The 22,758-nt window shown below is 46.4% G+C and overlaps 1 protein-coding gene across 1 annotated transcript in view; it reads right to left on the bottom strand.

Moving 5' to 3' along the window:
* Window positions 1–637: 637 nt before the first annotated feature.
* DMAP1 (DNA methyltransferase 1 associated protein 1) overlaps window positions 638–22,758 on the bottom strand; it is a 29,668-nt gene continuing 7,547 nt past the window's right edge. The window contains exons 5-10 of the mRNA XM_063165958.1: window positions 22,072–22,230; window positions 20,803–20,970; window positions 19,674–19,859; window positions 16,746–16,817; window positions 5,876–5,948; window positions 638–4,063 (exon numbers count right to left, since the gene is read on the bottom strand). Coding sequence (XP_063022028.1) covers window positions 3,717–4,063; window positions 5,876–5,948; window positions 16,746–16,817; window positions 19,674–19,859; window positions 20,803–20,970; window positions 22,072–22,230 — 1,005 coding nt within the window. The 3' untranslated portion in view covers window positions 638–3,716. The remainder of the gene's footprint in view (window positions 4,064–5,875; window positions 5,949–16,745; window positions 16,818–19,673; window positions 19,860–20,802; window positions 20,971–22,071; window positions 22,231–22,758) is intronic.

The following is a 22,758-nucleotide window of genomic DNA, read 5'->3' as shown; positions in this document are numbered from 1 at the left end:
CCCAAGGCCTCCGAGCCCCTGCCCCAGCCCGCAGGCACCCAGGGACGGACAAGGCAGAGCCATCCCTGCCCATCCCTGCCCATCCCTGCCCATCCCGGCTCCCGGCAGGAGAGCAGAGCTCGTCGTGGGAGGCCCCGCTGCCTCCCTGGCGGGAAGCGGCCCCCAGCTCCCGCCGGGCAGACGGCAAACAGAGCATGGAATTTGCACGGCTGAAAGTTAAATACAACACACACACGGATTTCGTCAGAGGCCCTGGCACCGCTGCCTTCGTGGGATCCGATTAACGGGGAAATAAAAGGGCCAGAGAACCCACACAGCAGAGTGAGCAGATGCCCTATAAAAATCAAATACAGGGTAATCAAGGGGACCGAAAGGTACATTTAAAAAAACAAAAACCCACCCTGGAAACAAAGGAGCTGGGCTTTGTGGCTTTCCTGGGAGGGCTGCAGAATTAATGGGGAAGAGCACATGTGTTTGATAATCTTTATATGGCAAAAGACCCATCTTTCAAATATGTCACAAATTCATATTAATCACCTTCCTATTGCCTTCCGTGGCACAGCTATTCCAGTTGCCTCGGGCAAAATTGGGAACTGTCTGGTTAAAAAAAATGTTTTACATTATAATTTACAAGAGCTTACAAGTCTAGTTTCTTTTAATGGAAAGAACGATTAAAAAAAAGAGAAGAATATATATACACCCTGGTATATATACACTATATATATTAAAATATATATATATAAAAGACAGATATTGTAACTCCATCTGGAAAGAGAGAATGTTTGATCTTAACAATGTAACTTCTAGCTTTCAAACAGGCTCAGAAAACAAGAAGTCAGCAGGAGTTCAGATAAAGGAAGCTTAAAAGTCAAATAATTCTGACTCTGAACCCGAGACTTCTTAGACTCAAGGTCCTTTCCTTTACCCATTAATGGGCTGACTTGTGAGCTCAGGAACAAAGTGCTGCAATGTGAGGATTTCTGAGAGTCACTCATTACAGATCACTGAGTGGAGTCTGAGTTGCGGAAATCAAAGGATCCAATCTGGAGTAACTGGCTGAACTTCTGCTTGGAACTAATTTGTTCCGAGTTCGGCTCACCTTTCACCTCCCAAAGGCCCCGAGTAAAGTCCCCACCGGGGTCAGCCTCAAACAGCACTGGGGGGATCCCAGCTCAGCTTTAATGGTCAGCAATGGGCACTGCAGCCCCTGGGGGAGCGTGGACAGGAACCAGGGGAGCAGGAGAGTGCTGGACACAGCAGGGCAGGACAGCACCAGGCTTCCCACTGCCCCAGGGGCTCTGAGACAGATGCCTGTCCCAGCCTGACTAACACACCCTGCTGCCATGTCCCCCATCCCCACTGCTGGCCAAGCGGGCTGGTGGCAGACAGCTGCTGACAAAACCAGTACCTCAAAAGACCCTGGTGTGCCTTTGCCCATTCATTCCAATTCCTGGAAAGGAATCCAGACATGCCAGGCAGCGCTCAGGACTCAGGACTCCTAGTCCTATTCCTGGCTTTGCCACTCACTCCCTCCAACATCTGGAGCAAGATACTTCTCTCCAGGGAAACAAATCTGGCTTCAGGGGAGCAGCTGGTTTGGAGACTGAACTAATCCATGCTTAATCCAACGTGTAGAGTGCCATGGACAGGCAGTGCTAGACAGCACAAAGGGATTCTCCAACTCAGAGGAATTTGAAGGAGGGAGATTAAATGATTCTCCCAAAGGCCCTGGCAGCTCAGTGGCAAAGCACACGCTGGAACTCGGGAGTTGAAGGCTGGCATGGCAGGGTGAAACCACTGCAGCAGGACGAGGGCAGGTGTCGTGGCCAAGCACCCATGGCTGCAGGAGGAGAGGGAAGGAAGGGCCATCCACACCATGTCCTGGCCCTGCTGTCCCCACCACAGCCTGGGACACCTTGGGGCCCTCACTGTGCAGGGTGGGGACACATGCATGCACCCACCAGCCATTCCCCTTCTCAAAGCTGACCAAGCCCAACCATCTTCCAGAGGCAAATTTCAGCCATGATGCTGGACAAGAGGCACTGGAGCTGCATCTGCCAGCTTTGGGCAGGGCAGGAAGGATCACCAGGACATGACCTCTACTCACCCTGTCTTGGGAAAAGCTGGCTGTGGGCTGCAGGGTGTTGATCTCTCTCTCCCACCACCACATAGCCCAACAATCATAGACAGGTTCAGGGTAAGCACGCTGCCAAGCCCTGCCTGACTCTCCAAACATATCTGAACCAGGCAGAACATGGTACAGCAGCCCCATTCTCTTCCTCTCCAAAATACCCCTCCAGCTGGGATGTAATTCCCCCCCCTCAAAAGGTAGCAAAAAATGGTCACAGTGTGAATGTGCTTGACCTTTTGTCTTGGACTAATCTAATTGTGTCGTCTTTGTGTAATCAGCCGGTAAAGGTCAGTGCTGTATTTAACATGGGGGCCCTTTAGGTACTGAATTTGCCTTGCAGTGAATTAACTTGATTATATTTCTTTCAAATATGTCAGAGACCAGGTCAGTTTAACCCTCTCTGTGCTGCCTGGGCCCGTGCCTTTGTTTCCAATTCCAGGAGGTGGCACCGAGGAACAATATGGTCAGAAACACACACGTGGGCTCCCTCCTCCTACAGGCATGGCCACCACCACCATCTCTCCCACCTTCCCAACAAGCCAGTTCTCAATGGACACCAACTGTACTGTAAATCAGCCCGAAAAGTTTGCAAACCAGGACACTCCAGACCGCAGGGAGGGAGGGGTGAGATTCCAGATTGAATGCAGTAGGGAAAAAAATAATAATTCAAAAGACTCCTTTACAAACATGAACCTGTCTCAGTGGAACTCTTCCTTACGACTCAACATTGTCACAATCAAATAGGACATTACTCAAGTCCAGGTTAACGTGTCGCCTCTGCCGTTGACAGATAAGGTGTTCTCAATATCCTGCAATACATTATACATTTCAGAAAGTAAAGGTCTGTGCCGCTACCAGGGGCAGTGCGTCGGAGGCGTCGGGGATGCCACGGTGTGGAGATGGGCAGCTTTCATCAGGCAGTTCAGCTCAGCTGTGCCAGGGGACTGCACAGAGGGGAAAGCAGCCTCAGCTGATCCCCAGGCTTACCCTTGGCCCTGAGGCAGTGGTGAGGGGCTGGGCAACCTGCCCTCCTGGAGGCAGGGAGGAGAGGCCGGTGATTCACATCCTGCAGAGGTGCATGCACAGGACATTGCCACAGGGCTTGCACTGGAAGAAGCCCTAGGCCAGGCTTTTCTTTCTTGGCACTGGAAGTAGGGTATAAAAACCCTCCTTTGCTCTTCAAACACCTCTGTCCTTCCCAAGCCTCCTGCTCCAGGCAGGGCTACTGCTTGACTCCAGGGTCTCGGGCAGGTCATGTCTCATCACCTGAAGACTGCTTTCCCCACCTGCTTCCCTCTGCTGAGCAAAATGCCTCAGGTTTGCAGCTGTACCGTTGCTGCCTTAGAACAAGCTCTCATCACCCAAAGCCTCACCGCTTTGGTCCACAGTGGCACCCACACCAAGCCATCTGCCTGCATGCAGGATGTAGAAAGCCCTGCTGACCCCACCTGTAGCACCAAGAACACTGTCCAGCACAGGAGACAAGCCCAGAGAGCAGCACTGGGCCTTGGGGGGGAACAGGCGTGTTCTGCTCCCTCGGACGCGCATGCCTGGAAGGAGAGCAGGGCAGCATCCCCAGCGCTTGTCAGGGCATCTGCGTCGGAGACCTGAGTGCGCCCTGCTCTGCCCCCCCGACCTTCCTCCTCACCGAGTTGGGGGTCAGAGGTGCTCCTACTACATCAATGATCTGGTCCTTGGTATCGCCCTTGCCCTCCTCGATGCCGAGCCCTGTCTGGCCATCTGGATGGGCGCCTTCCACGCTGAGGGGGCCGATGCTCCCAGCCTTGGCCAGGGCCTCGTAGCGGTGCCGTAGCATCTGCAGCTCGTACTCGCAGTTGGCAAAGGCTTGTTTCAGCTCGTACAGCAGCACCAGGTCGCTCCGCAGCTCGTTGAACATCTGTACAATCTCCTCTGTGGGCATAGGGTTAAGATCTAGGGAGAAAAACACCGCCTGTTAAACACCCAGACCTACAGCCCTGCAATGAAAAATCCCTATAAAGGTCTCGGCTGCTGTTTCATTTCCACAGAGATACACCAGGAGCCTCGCTCCAATAACATGGATCAGTAGCAACTGCTATCCCTAAGGGCTGCACTCCTATTTCTCAGGCTGTCCTTTGGTTCTGACCAAGGACTAAGGGGGAACCTGCTAAGTCCAGGACTCAGCAAGGGAAGGATGATGGAAGACCAGATGATTGAATCTTGCCACCCACCAAGTCACATGAAGACAGGTCTGTCTTGCAGAGTTTGGATCCACACTGCTGCAAAGGGCAGAAGAGCTCCTGCTGCTACCTACACCTTCACCAACATCAGGTGGACAGGCTCAGTTCTGTTGACTCTCTTATTGCTCCTCCCAGGGCAGGTCCAAGGCAGAGAACTGCTCTGCTGCTGTGTTACAGACTTGTTTGTAGCAGCAGCTACCTTGCATTCTGCTGCACCCCACCATGCACACACACAGAGCCAGGAAGAGCTGCAAGTTCTGCAGAAGGAAAGGATGAAGCTCTGTGTGTTTGTCCTGATACACAGCAGTGGCCCCTGTCTGCAGGGCTGCCCACCTGACCCCCTTCCTGCTGGCATTGGGTTCACCCCCACAAAGCCCAGGTGTGGTTCTGCACTCTAAGGTACAGCAGGGCCGAAGCCCCAAGAGACCCTCAAGATATGTGAGTTCTGTGAGGCAGGAGTGGGGAGTCAGGAACCCCTCCTTACCCTCATGGAAAGTGAGCTCCAAGAAGCACTCGCATGCTTCCCTCAGGCTTCCCCAGCAAGCACAAACAGCAACTCCCTTAGTTCTACAGCAGAAAGAGGAAACCATCCTGGCTGAGCCACTTTCGCCAGCCACAGGAGGCCTTCGGAATGGCACAGTCTCTGAGACAACATATCAAGCCACAAACCAGTTGGCCCAAAAAACTAACAAGACTTAACAGAAGTCAGTGCTGGAAACAGGCTCAGTAATCTCCTGTAAATCATTAATAAGGCTTCTATTTTTCTATTTTTCTCTTTTCCTACCTTTAAATGTCTCTCTAGCCACAGTGGGGGAGGGAAAGGAGCATCAGGTGTCTAATCAAGAGACACCGCATGCTGGGACCTGTAATACCTGCAAACTGTCCCCACTGCATGGAGAGCAGCCGCTGGCCACAGGCTGCACTTCTCCCCCTCTAGCCACGAGCAGGTATTGTACATGTTAAGTGAACCCTTCTTTCAGCTGCTTAGACACTCGAGTTCAAGAGTGAGGGATGTGTGTTTACTCGCCTTTCAGCAGAGATGCTCCAGATTTTCACACAGCATGCAACCTATAAAGGGGGGGATGAACAGTCCCAGATGCATTTTGGACTTGCCACCGTGAGCAGTAAATTAAGAGGAAATGAAGCTTAAAAGCAAGACAGGGCAGCCCTGAACAATGCGCATGCCGTGGTCACTAACACACTTAGAAGTAGCTCTCCTGGCAAGGCTGAGATTTGCCTTCCTAATACTGTGCTGCCTCTCTTGATGGTTAAAAAGGCCCAAACAAGAGAGAAACAAAGGCTCTTTTAAAAGATTTTTCTACTGGGAGGAAAAAAAAAAACCCTGTGCATCTTGTTCTGGCTTTTACCCTCTCTTTTTTTTTTAAACACATAAAATATTTTAAAAACCATTCACATACTGTTATTCAAGAAACTGGCTGTATTACTAGGGGAAAAAATAGCCCATCTCGAGAACAAAGGCTAGCTCTGTGTGTCTCTTTCTCTCTCGCGTGCCCCCTTTACTCACCTACTCCGAGTTCCATCAGCATCTGCTCCAGGGCTTTAATCTTCTTCTGTCCCACCGAGCTTGGCAGTTTCATCTGGAACACAAAGGTAACAGAGCCACACAGCTCAGAGATAGCCCTCACTCACAGCCGTCTAGTTCAAAAGGCAAGAGAGCTTTTCTTTTTATAGTGCAGGGGGAACAAAAAAAAGAAAGGGAGAGAAAGGAAAATCAAGTGGTAAGAGAGGGAGACAGGGGCTGAAAGTTTTCAGACTAGGTCTGAGGGCAGGTATTGAAAAGCCCGGTCGTGAGGGCTTTTATTTTCTCTCTCGTGTGTGTGCAAGACACGCTGTTTTACAGTTTCCATGTGTCACTGAATTAACAACAAAAGTTCTTCTTGGCTTCAAACCCTCTCCCGCGGTGCCCAGCCCATCAAAGGGCTCATTTACACAGCGGCTAATGTGCAATGCTGCCCTACTTTATTCGCTTTAGCCGGCCTGATTAGACTCATGCGCTAACAGACTCACTTCTCCTTTTACCTGCTGAGCCCCAGACCTGTGGGATTCATTTACAGAGCAGGCTTTGTAACAAAGGGGAGAGACAGAGAGAGCACAGTTACTTGACTGGCGGAAGTGTGCACACACATTTACATCGGAGCTAAGGGGCTAGGTGAGAGAGGAAGCATCAGATGTGAGCTATGAAAGGGAATTGGAGCTGGCCAGGAGAGGAAGAATGCACACACTTAGCAGGGTCCTTCCTCTGCATTCATTTGGGCTCTAGCAGGAGTGCTAGCTGCTCAGACCAAGCATTTATTAGATTACCAGCAGCACAAATGCAGCTGGCACAATATGGCAGGGAGAACAGGTTTCCAAGCCCCACGGACATATTCAAGAAAAAATGAAAGCACTTGGCTAGGCTAGAAGACACACCAGGAAAGAAATGGTTCTCAATACTGCATTGTCAAACACCCTTCTGCACAGGCACAGGCTGCCCTTCCACATCCAGCCCTGCAAAGGTGACCTCACATCTCAACCTGGGGATCCCAATCTCCAACCCAAGTTGCCCAGCAGGCCACGGAGCAGTCAGGAGGCAGGAGCATCCTGCAGCCATCCTGCACACACCACTCACTGACCAGGGGCCCAAACCTCAGCTGCGAGTCCCCCAGCCACGAGTCTGCAATGTGGCAGGGAATGACCTGAAGGAAGGAACATTATTCACCCCACCTTAAAAGTGGCCTCTGAGGAGAGCTCACTGGGAGGGCCTGTGGTCACCTTACTTGCCATAAGCCACAGGCTGAAGTTGCCCAAAGCAGGCAGCCCAACATCAGTCTCCCAATTAGACCCATTGCTTCCAATGTTCTCTGCCCCAACACAAAAATGCCAAGAGGCTCCACCTGGAACTTCCTAATTCCTCTGAATGCAGGAGCACTGCATGCACACACACATCCCCAAATAGTGAGAGCTCTAACTTAACTCAGCTATGGCTGTTAAGTTAGAGCTGCTCCACAACACCAGTGTAGGACCTGTGTAGGACCAGAAGAATCCTGCCTTCTCCACAACATCACTTCAGCCAAGACACCAGAGTATGGATGCCATAGAGCACCCCAGGGGAATGGGCCTTTCACAGTACATGCTGAGAAGCACCAGGTCCTTTTTGACAGATATTAGCACTCCAGCAAAGGACCAATAGGATTATTAGGAGATGATTTCTAAGAAACCAGCCTGCCCCTGCCTTTTTTTTTTTTACCCCAAAGGTCTTTGGCTTAGTGCTGAGGTTTCTGCACAGCAGTCAATTTCATACTTCTTTCCTACTTGTAAAGAAACCAATTCTTTGCAGTTCACCACAAAATGATTGTTTTAGCAGAAGAAAGGCTGTCAAAGTTATCACGTATTTGGATTTCAGTCAAGTCTTCATCCCAGAGTCTCAACTTGAGCAGAACCTCACTAAAAGAGGTCTTCTGAGGAGCTCTCCTGCACAGATTACCTGCACAGGCTCTGCTGAAAAGGAGAGGGTAGAGCCCTAAGATAAGGCAGCCCAGAGCACTGGGACAGGAGATGTTCTGTTTATTCCACGGGTGCCACTGCAGCTAGCAGCAGGAGGCCGAGGAAGAAAAGGTCACTTTGCACAGCTCAGCAGAAGACTGAGTAGTCAGTCTAGAACATCTGGAAGATATCCCTGAAAGCAAGAGGATTCAGCCCAAAGAACTGTTCTGTGCCATGAGGAATCACACAGAACATTTAAATGGGTGACATACCCAAATCTGCCTCAGCTTGGGGATGTAAGGGCTGACCTAGTCAGAAGTGCTACCCTTAATTTGGGGGACACAACAAGCCCAGCATCTCCTCACTGAAAAGCTTGTGGACACACAACATTTGTGTGACTATCACAGCCCTGAGATGTCCTCACTCCTGCCCCAACACCAGCCATTGAAGCCTTTTTAGCCAAAGACAGGATTCCCTTCTGTTAATTTCCTTTCTGGCAAAAGCACGCTGGGCACCAAGCCAGCTTCAGGAACAAAGGACAAGAAAAGTTCATCCTTGGCTAGGCTAGGTAGACAGACAGGAGCTCTTGGTTTGTTGGTCAGAGGAAAAACACAAGCTTTCCTCCTGGAGGCCTCCACTAAGCAAAGCCTTCAGCTGTGATGTTGTGCACATCTGGATCATGTCCCACACTGAACGCTCCTGAAGATTAGGAGATGGAGCAGGGAGAGGCAGGACAAATTAATTTAACTTCAAAGAAAGGAACACTTAAGATGCTGAGGAAGAGTAGGACTGTGAGTTTAGTTTAAAACCACATCAATTAAGCTTCCTGTTAATTCAGGCAGGAGGATCTAGCCTGCAAACAGGAAGGCTTCATTGGTTTCTCAAAGCAAGAGTATATTTTAATTTTACCATCATTAAGAAAATGTTATGATTTATGTGGCTGCTGTCGGACTAATATCTTTAGAATTTAGCTGGCTAAGCCAATTCATCTCTAAGACTGATGAAGGCTGATTGCTCTCTATGCAAAATGTATTAAAACTAAATGAGCAGTCTATTACTCAAACGCTGCTGATAATCTGTTAGCCAAGGTCCGTTAGCTGGGCTGCCTTGTTGCAAGGGAGAAGTCTTCATGCTCTGTACGGCTCTGGTAAGACCAAGCTTACATCAGAAAGCCTTCTTTGTTTTGGTCTTTCAAGCAGATATGCAGGGAAGCAGCACAGTGCTGGAAGTGGTGCTCACTTGCCCCTCATTCCCAAGGAATAAAGCGATCTGCAGGGGCCACAAGTGCCAGCCAGCAGCCCAGAGAAGAGCCCTCTGGCTCATGATGTCTGCACTGGGAGATGTGGTTTCTGTGGGCCATATCTCTGCATTAATGAGAGCACCCCTTCAGGCAACCTCACTGCTGACACCACAGCTCCTGGGATGTTCTTGGTGTTGTCATGGATGGAGGCCTCCACAGGGGCTGAGGAAAATTATGTTCCTCTGAGAACTCCAGTGAGCAACCACAGCTTCTGAGGTGAATGGCATTTGCCCTTTTCTTTCCTTCCTCATAGCAGACTATTATTGTTATTTATTATCTTTAAAGTCCCCATATAATAATAATACCTGGGAAACAGATTGCTCCCGTCAGAAAACTGATTAGCTGGGATTTTTGAGGTTACTATATTTTGGATGCTCTTCTCCTTTGACAGCCTCTCCCTACAGCCCTCTTTGCAACACTAGCCTGTGCTTATAATTACACCAACATCACTTTTGATTTAAGGACTGTAATCCTTTGTCCTTGCTATAAACAACCTGCATTAAACACACGAACTGCGTGTACCAAGAGAAAAATAAAGAGCTACAGAAAATTGTGAGTCAACACCACAAAGCCACAGTACCAGAGCCTGCCTGGGATACACAGCCTCTGCTGGAATGCATTTGGTCTGGGAATACAGGGCACTGACCTGTATTGGGTCATGCAGTTTAAAAAGATCAGACCAGAGCAGCCACCACACCTTCACAGCAAGGGCTGGGACTGGGGTGGACTCTCTGCAGCTCAATTTCTCTACAGGATCTCACCATGGATTACCCTTGAGGTTTTGCATGATACAGGGTTTTTATTTAATGTTCGAGGCATTTTGCCAACAAAACCTTGCTAATTCACACTAATGACTAGGAGACCTACTGCAAATTAATTGCTAATTGGCAAAATTCATTAAATTAACAAACAGGATAAGAAATAACTGAAGATATAGCCTCCCCAAACAGACTTGGTTCATTTATTTCTGTGTGCCATTCAGTTTTCATGATTTATGCTAATACTTTTAAGCATAGTTGTAAATGTATTTGAATCTATTTTAGTAGAGTAATGAAGTCTAAATAATAGCAGAGCTTGCAACACAGTCCTGTTATGTCTCACAGCATCACCACCTGGCAGGTAGAGGCTGTCATGGGGATCTGCAGTAGGAATGGAAGAGGTCTGCAGGACCTACAGATTCAGTCAGGGCCTTGTGAGTGATTGTATTTGTGTGGTCATCTTAAATGTCCTGCTCTCAATCCATCACTTTCCACATAAATGCTCCTTTTCTGATGCTCCCAATTTCCCACTCCTCCCCAAAAAAATCTTCTTCCGTGCTGAAACCTTTTGTTTGGTCTACCACCAAAATACAAGGTTTTTAAAATTAATCAGTGGTTATTTAAATATTTCACATGAACCCTCCCTGATGCTGCACTTCATTTTAATTCAATTTTAAGGTAAGTTTTTTCTTAAAATCAGCCTTCCCCAGTCCTAAACAATATAACTGTCCTAAAACATTAACCCTAAAATCTCCACACATCTGACCTATGCCTGTACAGCCTGTACAGCTGTACCCGTGGTTTTATGCACCAGCACCAGTATTGTTCAGCATTATAATACAGCTCACTGACATTGAAAACCACCTTCCTTATGGATTTCAGCAGCAAGAAAACTTTCTCATTAGGCACTTTCTTCATGGATATCTTTAGAGTACTGAATGGTTTAGTGGATTTCCAGGAAGGAGTGCTAAAGTTTCAGATGAATAATGTTTTTTGCATTTTCTGCCTGAAGGTCAAACATTCCTGAGTTGCATGGCTCTACTCTGCAGGAGCAGAGAGCCTCCACTCCTGTACAGTTTTAAGACCCAAGGAAGGAAAGAACCATATTAAGTACTTTAGTCTTAGAGCTCTGGAATTTGAAAAACCTCAGCTGAAAAATTCAGTTTTAGATATGAACTTGCACATTTCTGAAATTCTGAAGTGCTTCACTGCATGGAACTGAAGGGCTGCAGAAGAAAGAACTGCACAGGATATTTTTACTGGGGGTATTTTATGCTAAAAGTACATTACCAGAATGACACTACAGTAGTTTGTTTTAAGCAGATTCCCAGAAAGTCCTACCCCTGCTCTCACTACAGGCACGAAGACCAAGCTGAGACCTGCAGAAAATGGAAATGGCTGCAGCCTCTGACAGAAAGAAACCAAGAGCACAGCAGTGTGTGCTGTGATTGCAGGGAGGACCCTAAGACTGGCCACAGGAGGGGGAATTCCAAGGACATTCTACCATAGTACAAGAACATTATGTAAACTTCCAGATCAGACACAGCAAAGTGTAGCAACACACGCATCTAGTCTTGAATTGATGCTTTTCTCTTAAATAATTTAACTGAACCTCCACTTACACAAATACCAACAACAGAGTGACTAATTGCAGTCCAATCATTATATTGGTTACACTAATGAAAGAAAAAAAGTGATATATATGGAGCTCTGCACACAATGAAACTGGCTGATGAATGACACCCCAGACTGTCTCACTAGAACCACACAAAGATACTAAAAGCTTCTCAAATCCAGGACTGACAAAGCTCCCTGAGGCCTCATACTGCATGGACACTGTTTGGTACTGGATGTTTCAACAGAAGCAGCAACGTGGAGTGTCCTTTCCAGAACTGGAATTTATTTTAAAGATCCCACTCCTGCACCCAGAGTGATCCCACTCCTGTAGCCAGAGTGCTCTCCTTATACCCAAGAACCTACTAAGGCTTTGGTCCAGATGCTCTCCCACATCAATGACCTCCACAAAAAAGGTGATGGATGGATTTTCTTTCAGCAATTTAACATTAAGTGCCTTTCAGTTTAGCTAGACACAAGAATGGAGGAAAAGGCATGTTGGATTCACCTTCTCTAGTTCATTCAAGAGTTTGTATCCTTTGCAGTTCTCTCTAAAAATAAATACACCAATATTTTCATCTTATTTCATTCTCTACAGACAGGAGTTTGATTAGGAAATGCACCAGCACTCTCTTGGCCCTAATTAAAGGGCATATAGTACAACAAATAGATGGCAATGCCACAACATGAATTCGATGCAGCCTGCATCATTTCTTCATAAGTTTTATTCACAGAAATGAGAGAACTACTTCCCTTCTACACCTGTCAGACTCCCTGTGGAAATTACTCCCAGCCACTCTCTTGAAGAGTGCAAAACACACAACTTCACTAATGAAAAATTGCTAGCAGAAGCAACAAGCACATCTCAGCTAACTAATCCATGGGATGTTCAGACCTGGAAACATAAACTTTCCCCACCTAATAAGGGCGTGCTGATCTCCATGAGATTGATGTCAGAACGCCTTGGAGTGCAATCAATACAAAGCAAATAAATAATTAATTGCTTCAAGTAATTAAATTTATCAAATCCAAATAAGAATAACTGGTATTTTATGGAACTGCTTTCAAAAGCTGAACCTCTGAAGGGACGGTATTGATCACAGGAGGACAGACAGATGTGTCACATGCTCACTGCCATTGAAGTCTGGGTTTGCATTAATGACAGGGAAGGAACAGAAGCCAGGAGCCTCCAGTGCAGGGTAAACAGCCGGCGTGCTTGGCCATGTAATTATTGGTCAGACCAAATACAGAGAATGAACATGTCTAAACACATACATACAACCCATCTTCCTCCAGAAATTTCATTCACCTTGGACTTGCAGGAAGTACTTAGTTCTCACTCCAAGAAAAAAAAATGGAAGAACTCACACACATGCTTCCCCACACAACCACAGTAAATTCTTATTCATTAATCAGTGCTAAAAAAGTGCTCAGAAGGCTACTAAACATTTAAAAGCTGGTGAGTGTGAATTTTTGAATCAATGGGTACTAAAGCTCTACTTGTAATTTTCCTTCCTTTATTTCTTTCTTAATTTGTTCAACTGGCAAAGGTCTACAAGATCCCAGTTAAGCAGATGGAGTCAGGCTGCTGGCTGGAAGCCTTTTCTGAGGGGAGGAGGCCAGCTTTGAATGACTAAGCTGGAGCATCCCTCAATCCTTCCTGCAGACTGAGAATTCTACAAACATCTTCTCATCACAAGGTTTTGTTTTGTTTCCAGATGAGACACCACTTAAATCAATTCTCTTCCCGTTCCTTTGCTTCCAAACCCATGAGAACTGAGCAAGGACACAGACATAGACCTCAACATGCAGGAGTGGGTACAAACATCCACCCTTTCCCATGCATCATCTTCTTTCTTAAACCACTGCTGCAACAATTCAACAGCATTACCAAAATTGTAAGTTAAAATCCACTGACAGAGCTGAGAGAGAACTTAAAACACACTGCAGAGATGTTAAATATGGCAAAGTCAAGTGCTCTGAACACAACAAAGACAAAGGTTAAATTTAAAAGAAAGCTGAACATACATGGTACAGAAACACTGTGATGAAATCAAACAAACTCAGTTCTGCCATACTGAAGCAGCATCATGCCCAGATCACAAACATGAGGTTACTGTTTGTTTGTCTGGATCCTGGAAAAGATCCAAGTTCAACAGCTCCCATCTTCCTTTCCTTCAGGCAGGCCCACAGCAAAGCATTCCCTTCTCATAGCTCCCTGCTTTCCCTTTAGTCTTTTCTTCACCTTTCCCTGTTCAAATTCCCTACACATCTCTCTTTTCCTCTGGCTCTTTGGCTGTCTGACCTCCCAGCTGAGCAGAGCTGGTATAACAGGAAGTTTTCCAGAAGCAATGCTTAGGATTAATAACACACTTCTGATGCTATTTTCATAACACTGTTTTACTAACATCAAATGCAAAGATCTGAAATTCTTTTCAAGAAACTCTTAGAAGGCTCACCCCTCTCCAAACATCTGCTACTGCCTCCTGTTCTCAGTGGCACCAAGGCAATACACTGCCTTGAATTAAGAGGGAGCTTTTCATAATGCCCAGCTTGCCACTGCCTTAGAGAAACTTGCAGTCTGTGCTGCCAGGAGGCAGAGGGAAATCCCAAGCAGAGCAAGGGCACGGGGGCTGTGGCCTCCTTTGCCTGTGGCCACAGTCCCATGGAGAACAATGGGACACTGAGGCCAGTCTGATAGCAGCCAGCTTGTCCAAGTCCCTGCAGAAGATTACTCTTCAGCGTCTGCTGAAGGAGAAACTTTCAGTTATGAAGAATAATGGCTCTAAGTGACCATTAATCCTCACAGGGGGAGAAAAAAACAGTCCTCAAATTCAGCCTGTCCATAAGATTGTGTAAGCTGTAATGAAAGGGAATTTGAAGAGCCATGGCTATTGTCACAAAAACTACTGGGAACAAATTAAGTTGAATGCGGATTCCTAACTTTTTCTTCAAGGACTCATTTCTATAAATTAATTTTAACTCAGATTTCAGACTAATTGTAAATCCTCAGGAAAAAAAAATCTCTAATCAAAGAGTAAGTGCTATTATCCTGGGGATGATATGGTACATTTTTCACACATGACAGAGGTTGAGCCCTGATCTCACTGCAAAATCCAACTTCACCTAACCACGAAAGGCATAAAGCACAGTAGCAAAGTATGAAACAAAGGAGGAAAACAGAAGCCTTTAGGTGAGGAACTCTTGAGGTCTTCAGGCAAAAAGAACTTACTGCAGGAAAGAACAAGCTTTTAGAAATCATTTTTCAATGTGCTAAGGGCAAAACATCTTATGCTGGATGTTGCCAGAGTATGAATTTCCAGCACTTCATTCCAATTCCTCACTTAGTCCTAGTCAGGACATCCTCCACCCTGATCAATTCCACATCACTGGAGATCAGAGGGTTTACCATATAAATCCCACAAGTAAAATAATTTGGATTAGCATGGACTGTCAACTTCATAACAGTTGGCACTTCAGCACCTCTTGCCAGTTCAAAAGGCCTGTACTGACCTCATGTAATTAATTCTCCCCATCATGCATCTCTGAAGCAAGTGAGTCTCATAGCTTCCATTTTAAAAACAGGGAAGGCTTGGATAAGGAAGCCAGGTGACTGGCTAAAAGCCACAAATGAATTCATTTTTCTGGCTTAGAGGTAGGTTTCACACTTCCAAACAGCAAGGTGCTGTTTTTTCACCTAGATCAGTGATGAACCATCTTTTTAACTCACAAACCACTGGCAATTCTAAGAACAGCATTTATCTCCTTAAAAATTTCAAGAAGAACATAGAAAGTTGCTCTAGGTCACTCCAGGAGCTTGGACACTGCAGGCTAAAAGTTGCTGAATCAGACTGCCATGCCTCAGCTTAACACTGCATCTTGTGAGCATGAGGGAACAGATAAAAGCAAGTAGCACCCATTTTCATGAAGGCTGGGATTTGAATTGCCTGTTTGGCACACAAAAAGGCTGCTGGCTTTGCCAGATGGTTCCATCACTGATACATTATTGCTCAGCTTCTCTTCCAGAGGGGGTAAAAAAAATAGAAAAGATCAACCATTACTTATTAGTTTTCAAAATCCAAATCAATCTCCATAAATTACTCTATTTATCTTAGTGCTGGAGAACACATCTGCCACGTCTCAATAAATCTCAACACCTGCACTGCAATCTTGCTTATCTCTGGACTGTGACTTCCTCAAGGCTGTAGCCCCTCACTCAAACACTTATCCTGCAGATGGTGGCACTGGTACCCTGAAGGGGCCCCCCAGCAGTGGCCCTGCTGAGGCATCCCACCTCTAACACACACATGCACCAGTACATCAAAGCAGCATTATCCCAAACACATTTCTATTAACAGCCAGCAAGATCTGCAACCAGTCTGATATCAAAAGAGCATTCCATAAAAACTGTCATTTAAATTTACTGTGCCAAGTGAGGATGCCAGGCAAGGAATGTACTCATCCAACTTTGCTATAATAAAGCAATTAATAAAGCAATTTAATTTTTTTTTTTTTTTGCTAGGAAAAAAGCAAAAAGTACTTGTACAGGCACATAGGATTTTGATATCAAAACTTCTCTGAAAACATTCAGTTGACCAAGCAGGTTTTTAAGTTACTTGATATCCCAAAACCTGTGGCAAAGAGGCAGGGGTCAAGTCTTGCTGATATATGAAAGCAATACAAAAACAGCAAGAAAGTTCTTTACTCAGGAGTATCTCTGCAACAGACTGAACACGGGGGGTTTAAAAAAAATCTTCTAACATAATGTAAATAGAAAAGCTAAAAATTCTACATGTTTATGTGTTTCTGGCTTTTTTCAAGATACAACCTGAACATGCAGTCCTTAATCATCTTAACTAGATGATTTTTAAGGTCCTTTCCAGCTCAAACCAATCCAAAAGAACCTCTCAGCTAGCAACACACATGCTCCAAGAGGCCCATTAGTTCTGGCTGTGAGCTCTGTTTGGACTAGAGAGCTCCATTTGGTTGTGTCACAGGTGTCTAACAGCAGAGCAGGCACATTAGTGACAAACACCAGCAAGTTCAGGTGCCTCTGCAAGGCAATGAGTTGGCTTCCACAGAGCCAGCATTCCAGGTTTCTGAGTCTCCACATTTATAGAATTCCTTTCTTATTTTAGAGGCAAGAACTCGACTTTCTTTAGCTATAAAAGGATGAGGAGAGAGGGAGGCAAAGTGAAAGACATTAACAGAGGTCCCATGGGAACAGGACAAGAGCCTACCCTCTGGCTCCGCAGCGTGACACCTGCAGATTTGAAGTCAGGAAACTTGATGCCAGCAGTCTCAGGAACAGCCTGAAAGAGATTGAAACAGGATGTGTTGATGGAGGAAACACAAGAAACACAACATTTCATATAGAGACTATCTGAAGGGGAAACACCATTTCCTATGACAGAGAACCACCTGCCACGGCCACACGTCAGAGCTGAGGCAAGAGGAAAATCCCAGACAACAGGATTCAGTGGGAAAATCCCAAGCAATTCATTGAGAAAACTACTCAAGGCATCTTTGGAAAGCTCAAACATTTTTGGTCAGTTGGTTTAAACGCGCTGCTCTGCACAGGGACTTACATCCACCCACACAGAAACCCTGACCCCACATGGTAGTTATACATATTTGCACAGTATCATCCTCATCCAAATTTGACCCATTTCACTGATCAAAACAGCCCAGGACTTCCCTAAATCTTGCCTTTTGACTGTAAATTCTCAAAGGAATGAGCTGAGAAACCTCTGATCTGTACAGACCTGAGGCCACTAATGAGGATGCAAGGACTGCCCTCTCCCAGGGAGGCCTGCTGTTCATACGTGTTTTGCCATTTGTCCACACATTAGACAGTTTTCTTTCTTTCTTCACATTTTAAGTACAGCATTAAAATGCAGCAAACTTCCACGTTTCTGCTGCTAACAGTGGAGCATATAGTTGCATTTCAATGAAATGGAAAAAAATAAATACAATCCCTTAAAAATCTATGCTGATGAGGAAAGCAAAAGGTGAGCAGACTTTTAAAATACTAAACCAGGCTATCTGTGCAGTGAATGGTTTGGGTTCCCCTGAGTGGATCAGCAATACTTATGATTCAAGCGAAGAATAGCCACAACCTCTGCAAAACACATGCACAATTGTGTTTTTCCAAAAGCAAGTCACCTCAAATCTCCCCATTTCTTTGGAAACAGCATTTGCCTTGCTGTACCCAGATTTCTCTGCAGAGAGGCTCTGCAGCTTGCTGTTTCTTTGTTCCAGACAGAGCTGAGACAGCCAGGGCTGCCCCAAGATCATAAGAGATGCTGAAGGACAGTGACTCAATTTCTCAAGTTCCCTGCCAATAACTCTCACATCCCCATCAGCTATCTCTAGGTCTTGGTCTTGAGGTGGCACCCTGCAAACCACTCTGCATGGCCAGGCATTAAGATTATTTCAGTTATCTGCTGTCTGTCCAATAAAGAGAGGACCTGGGAAAAGACTCCTAGACACAGCCATGAAGGAAAAAGTATTCTCTAACTACCAATAGGGCTAATGAACTTGTAGAGATCACTTTGATCTTTGGTAGGATACAGCCTCCCTGCTTGCCTTATTAGAGACAAACAAGGCTGCAATCAAAAACCAATCCTGTCTGCTTCCTTTGCACAAAGGCTGGCTTCCAAACTCCCTGAACTCTGCCCCTCAGCTTGTTGCTGAACACCCTGACACAAGCAGTGTGGGGAAATCAGCATCACTGCCTCAGCCAAGCCAACTCTGACTTGCATTCAGCAATAAGCAATTAAATGGGTTCTTTTGCCTCATGTGCCTGTACAGCCTGTACATGCTGTAAACGCTTCAACCTCAATTGACTCTTTGCTAAATGATTTTCCTTTGTTGAAATGATGCTGATGCAGCTCCCGATTCAAATTCTTAGTTAAAATGCCATTTTTTTCTTAACATTTCCTGGCTATAGTTGGTAATTGACTCCTAATGGACTCTGTCATGGATGAAATGATGCTACTGCAACAACAGAAACTGCTTCTCTGCCCACCCTGGTGTGCCTATGCACTACATGCCTGCAGACAGGTCCTAGACAATGTTTAGAGGTGAACTCCCTTGCCTTGGCACCCTCAGCATCTTTCCAGCCCCATTCTCTAGCCCCCTTTTGTTCATTCCCACCAGTGACAAACTGCTTTCTTCACGGGAGATATGCCAACCATGGCTGAGCTTTCCCAGAACAACCCTTTGGGGAATTCAATGCAAAAGGTGCCCAGTGGTATTATACTCATCACACAGCAGGGACACACACAGGACACGACACGCCAAAAGAGTGTTTTGAGCAAGTGGTGGCCATTAGGCACACTTCAAGCAATAACTGTCTAGAATTCACTGCTTCTCCCTGCTCTCTGTACAGAACCTTTTGGAGAAAAATTACTCAAGTACTCTCTGTTCACAAGGTGAAGGGACAAGAATTCTGAGGGACTGGAAACATCTGAGATTTTTTTAACAGCCCTTTCCTACTGAAGGTGCTGAATTTAGATCAGTCCATGCTGTCCACCTCTTTCCAGTAAGGGAAGCTGAGATAGCCCCAAATGTGAAGTGAAAGCTGTGTTCTGGGCTCCTTAGAATGCAGCTCAGCTCATGGAGAAATAGCCAACAGCTCCCAGAATACAGGAGTCCCACAGCAAGGCTGCTCTGATCACAACTGAGGATCAGGAGAGAGGCATAGCTTGGGGAGATGCTGCTGAGATCCAGGAGCTGGGGACAAAAGGAAAACTTGAACTAGAAAAATAAGGCAGGTGAAAGACAATGGCTTTGTGGGCCAACCCTACACAGCAGCAACAGAGTACACTTGGAAGAAGCAGGGAGACATGCTTCTCCCTGCCATGATGCATTAACAGCTGGCATTATTTCATCCCTTTTCTCAGGCAGGGAAAGATAAACAGGACTTAAACCAGCATTTTTCAAATGGGAGAGAGACTGAGAGCACACCAGGGGATTCAGACAATGGCTGCCTTACACCAATCTGCCTTCCAAAGATGTAACCAAAAAACATCTGCCAGAAGGCAGCCAGCAGTTACTCCTACCACCCAGAAAGGGCCTGATCCCCACAGGACTGCTGCAGAAAATGTTACCCAGCCAGAGCATAAACAGGGTAAAGGGAAAAAAAAAGAAAGATAAATGTTTACAGGCTTCTCTGTCTCCTTCTTCTGTGGCAGCTTCTTCTTGGGAGCCTTGCGCTCAGCACGCCTCTGCTCAGTGGTGGTGTCGGCAGCTGTGATGAGCTTCTGCAGGTCTTGGGTTCTCTTTTCTCTCTCTTTCTTCCTGGTTTCAATTTTACGGAGCTCCTGGATGAGGTATTCTTCTTCTGCCACCTGCAGAGCAGAGCGCGTCAGGGCAGTCAGAGAGCAGAGGAGGCCTGGCAAGGCAAGGGGGCCCTCTACCGACAGCAGCTCTGCCCTGGGCCAGCCCGGGAATGATTTCGTGCTCCTGCCTGACTTCTTGGATTTGTAGAGCACGTTATACTCCATAACCTTACCCTGCACCCACGGCAATGCCACTCTACAATCTGGCAGGTACTGCACCACAACCTTTATGATGCACCCTTCAACAATCCATAAATTAATAATCCCATTTTCCAGAGATCAAAAGCACAGAAGGGTTAAAAAGCCCAAATGTGCTGTGGTTGGAAATACAGTGTTGTGAAAAGAAAAAAACTCCCCGCCCCAGTCATAGCATATAGAACCTAGAGCAGCTATGCCTAGTTCTCACACCTATCAGTGGGGTGAAGAAGCAGAGTAAGTCACATATGAACTTGTCCTTGGGGGGAACTAACTGAAAACTGAAACTGATGCTCTCCCCCAGCCTATGGAGAACACACTTTCTTAATCTCTGAACTGTAGGACCCTCACATAGCTTCAACATAGAGAAGAACTAAGCATGTAGATTTAGTCTTTGATGCTTTCTGGAAAGATTTCTACTCTCAGATAAATAATTCTCTCTCCACGAGACTCTGGTATACTCATAACAACACTGAGAATTTGCTTCTATCAGAGGACTAATACAGTCAGTGTCACTGAGAAGGTCAGACCATTACTCTGTTCATGTAGACCTTTCTCCTGGATAGCCAGGTTTCTCAATGATTGTCCTTTTAAACTCCTTAAAGGGACATTAACCTAACAACAAAAGCTGTACTCAGGTGTTGCTTTTTTCTTGTCCAGCCCTTCTTTACCTTTCCCACCCTCTGGCCTGCATCATACACCTCCTGATTCAACTTATCAATCTCCTGGAGAAGTGATGCTCTCTTCCCCAAGTTACCTGCTCTGGTGTCCTATTGTAAAGCCTTTCCAGCTGTTCCTTCCTTCGTCTCTCATGGCCAGCATCAAAGACTGGGATTTTTAGGTCTGTGCCGGGAGCTGCACGAATGTTTGCCAGCTTGGCACAAATGTGGTAATACCGTTCCTTCAGATCCTCCACTGACCTTTTCTGTGGAAGACATCACAGGATGACAACATTATGGAAGAACTAAGCAAAACCTTGTGCAGTAGCCACCTAAGGACCACAAGGATGTCACATACAGTACAAGAGACAGTGCCTGGGAAGGCCTAGAGGGACCCTTGCAGTGCCAGGGGAATGACAGGGAAGGACGAGCTTCTCAGTGAGCTGCATGAATTAACTGCCAGGGTTTACAGCTACTGCTCTAAAAATACCCACCAAAAGATCCAACAGTGCTAAGGGTTTAGAGACAATACAGCAGTGGAGCATCCCAAGCAGTGAAGATAAAAGGATGCAAGGAGAGTTGAGAGGAGAAAGCCTGCAAGCAGGAAACTGCAACAAATGTGCAGGTCTCCAATTTGCTCTAGACAATGGTCATTCAAGTCACAGCAAAAGTATCAGCAGCATCGATTCACTGCCCATCATTTCATGAAGTCTGAGCTGTGCTCCATTAACCCAAGCCCAAAACATGTTTGGGCTGCTTAGCTGGGCATACTCTCGTTATTTTACTTTGCTCTTCATGTAAGCATTTCAGAGGATAACAAGGAGGTGTTCTGTAGATGTCACATCATTCCCTATGTCACCAGAAAGCATGGAACCAGTATAGCAGATCAGCAATCATGACACCAGGGCTGCAATTTCAGACCACTGAGAGTCCCTGTTTTACAGCAGAGATGATAGAAACCTGCACCATGTCAGACCACAAGTCAGGAGCAGCACCAGGGAGAAGTCTCAGCCCCCAGGGTTTTGGGAGATCCTTCTCCAAGGGCCTAGACTGAAATACAGAACACCTAACCTGCTCCAATAAACTCCCCAGCTGCCTTATCTTCAAGGAACAACGAGCTGTTCTACTGGCAGGTGCAAACCTTCTACTTTCTAATAAAACACAACATGGAATGAGAACAAGTCACAGTGGATTTAATTACAAACAAAGCAAACAGCAATGCCTTGTGCTGGAAATTCAATATTCCTTGCTGCCAATAATTCATTCTTTTCCCCTAATTAAGTTGATATAAAGGGTAATTTGGTCTTTCAAGCGCAGAAAACCCTGCCCATGCCATGGCAGCAGGTTGCTTGGCCCCCAGGACTCACCTTGAACTGCTGGTGATCGTAGCGGTCGTGAATGACCACGAAGCGCAGATCGAAGCGCCGAGCCAGGTCGAAGAGATGGTCTGTCTCAGCCTTGGTCCACGCGTCGTCGTGGAGATACATCTGGTACTCCTGCTCTGAGTACACAGGAACCTGCACTGTCTGTGGAGAGAGAGAAAACCATGGTAGCTCTCCTGCAGCACTGCCCTCCTCGCTGCCAAGACACCTGAGCCAAGAGCATGAGCACAGCACTGACAGGAGGGTGCTGCCAGCACCCTGAGCAATGAGTCCGGATAGGAAACACGATGAGCAGGCAGAGGACCTGAAATGGAGCAATGTGTGATCCCAAGGCCATAATGTGACATTCAGGGAAGCCTACAAGGAACTACTGCCTAGGAGGCTGAAACCTATTTCAGATGGTTTACACAGGCAGAGGTCAGCAACCCACATCCTGACTATGGGTTTCAAAATTTCAGGCTAACATGACAGTGAAACCAAGATTCAGCCTCCCTGCATTCCTCCCATACAGCAAAACCAATACCTTGGCAGAAAGTGCTCTGACAGTTGACTCTTAGGTTGGGACATGCTCACTTGTACAGGAAGAACAGGAAAGGCAAGGGGCAGTAATCCCCAGCCTTTAGCACACCTTCTCCTTTGATACTCAGACTACTTCTTTCATGTTTGGTGCAG

This window comes from Melospiza melodia, chromosome 11 (assembly GCF_035770615.1).
Source record: "Melospiza melodia melodia isolate bMelMel2 chromosome 11, bMelMel2.pri, whole genome shotgun sequence".
Classification (NCBI taxonomy): domain Eukaryota; kingdom Metazoa; phylum Chordata; class Aves; order Passeriformes; family Passerellidae; genus Melospiza; species Melospiza melodia.
Note: the sequence above shows the minus strand (reverse complement) of the source record. Positions and strands in the feature narration are given on the sequence as shown.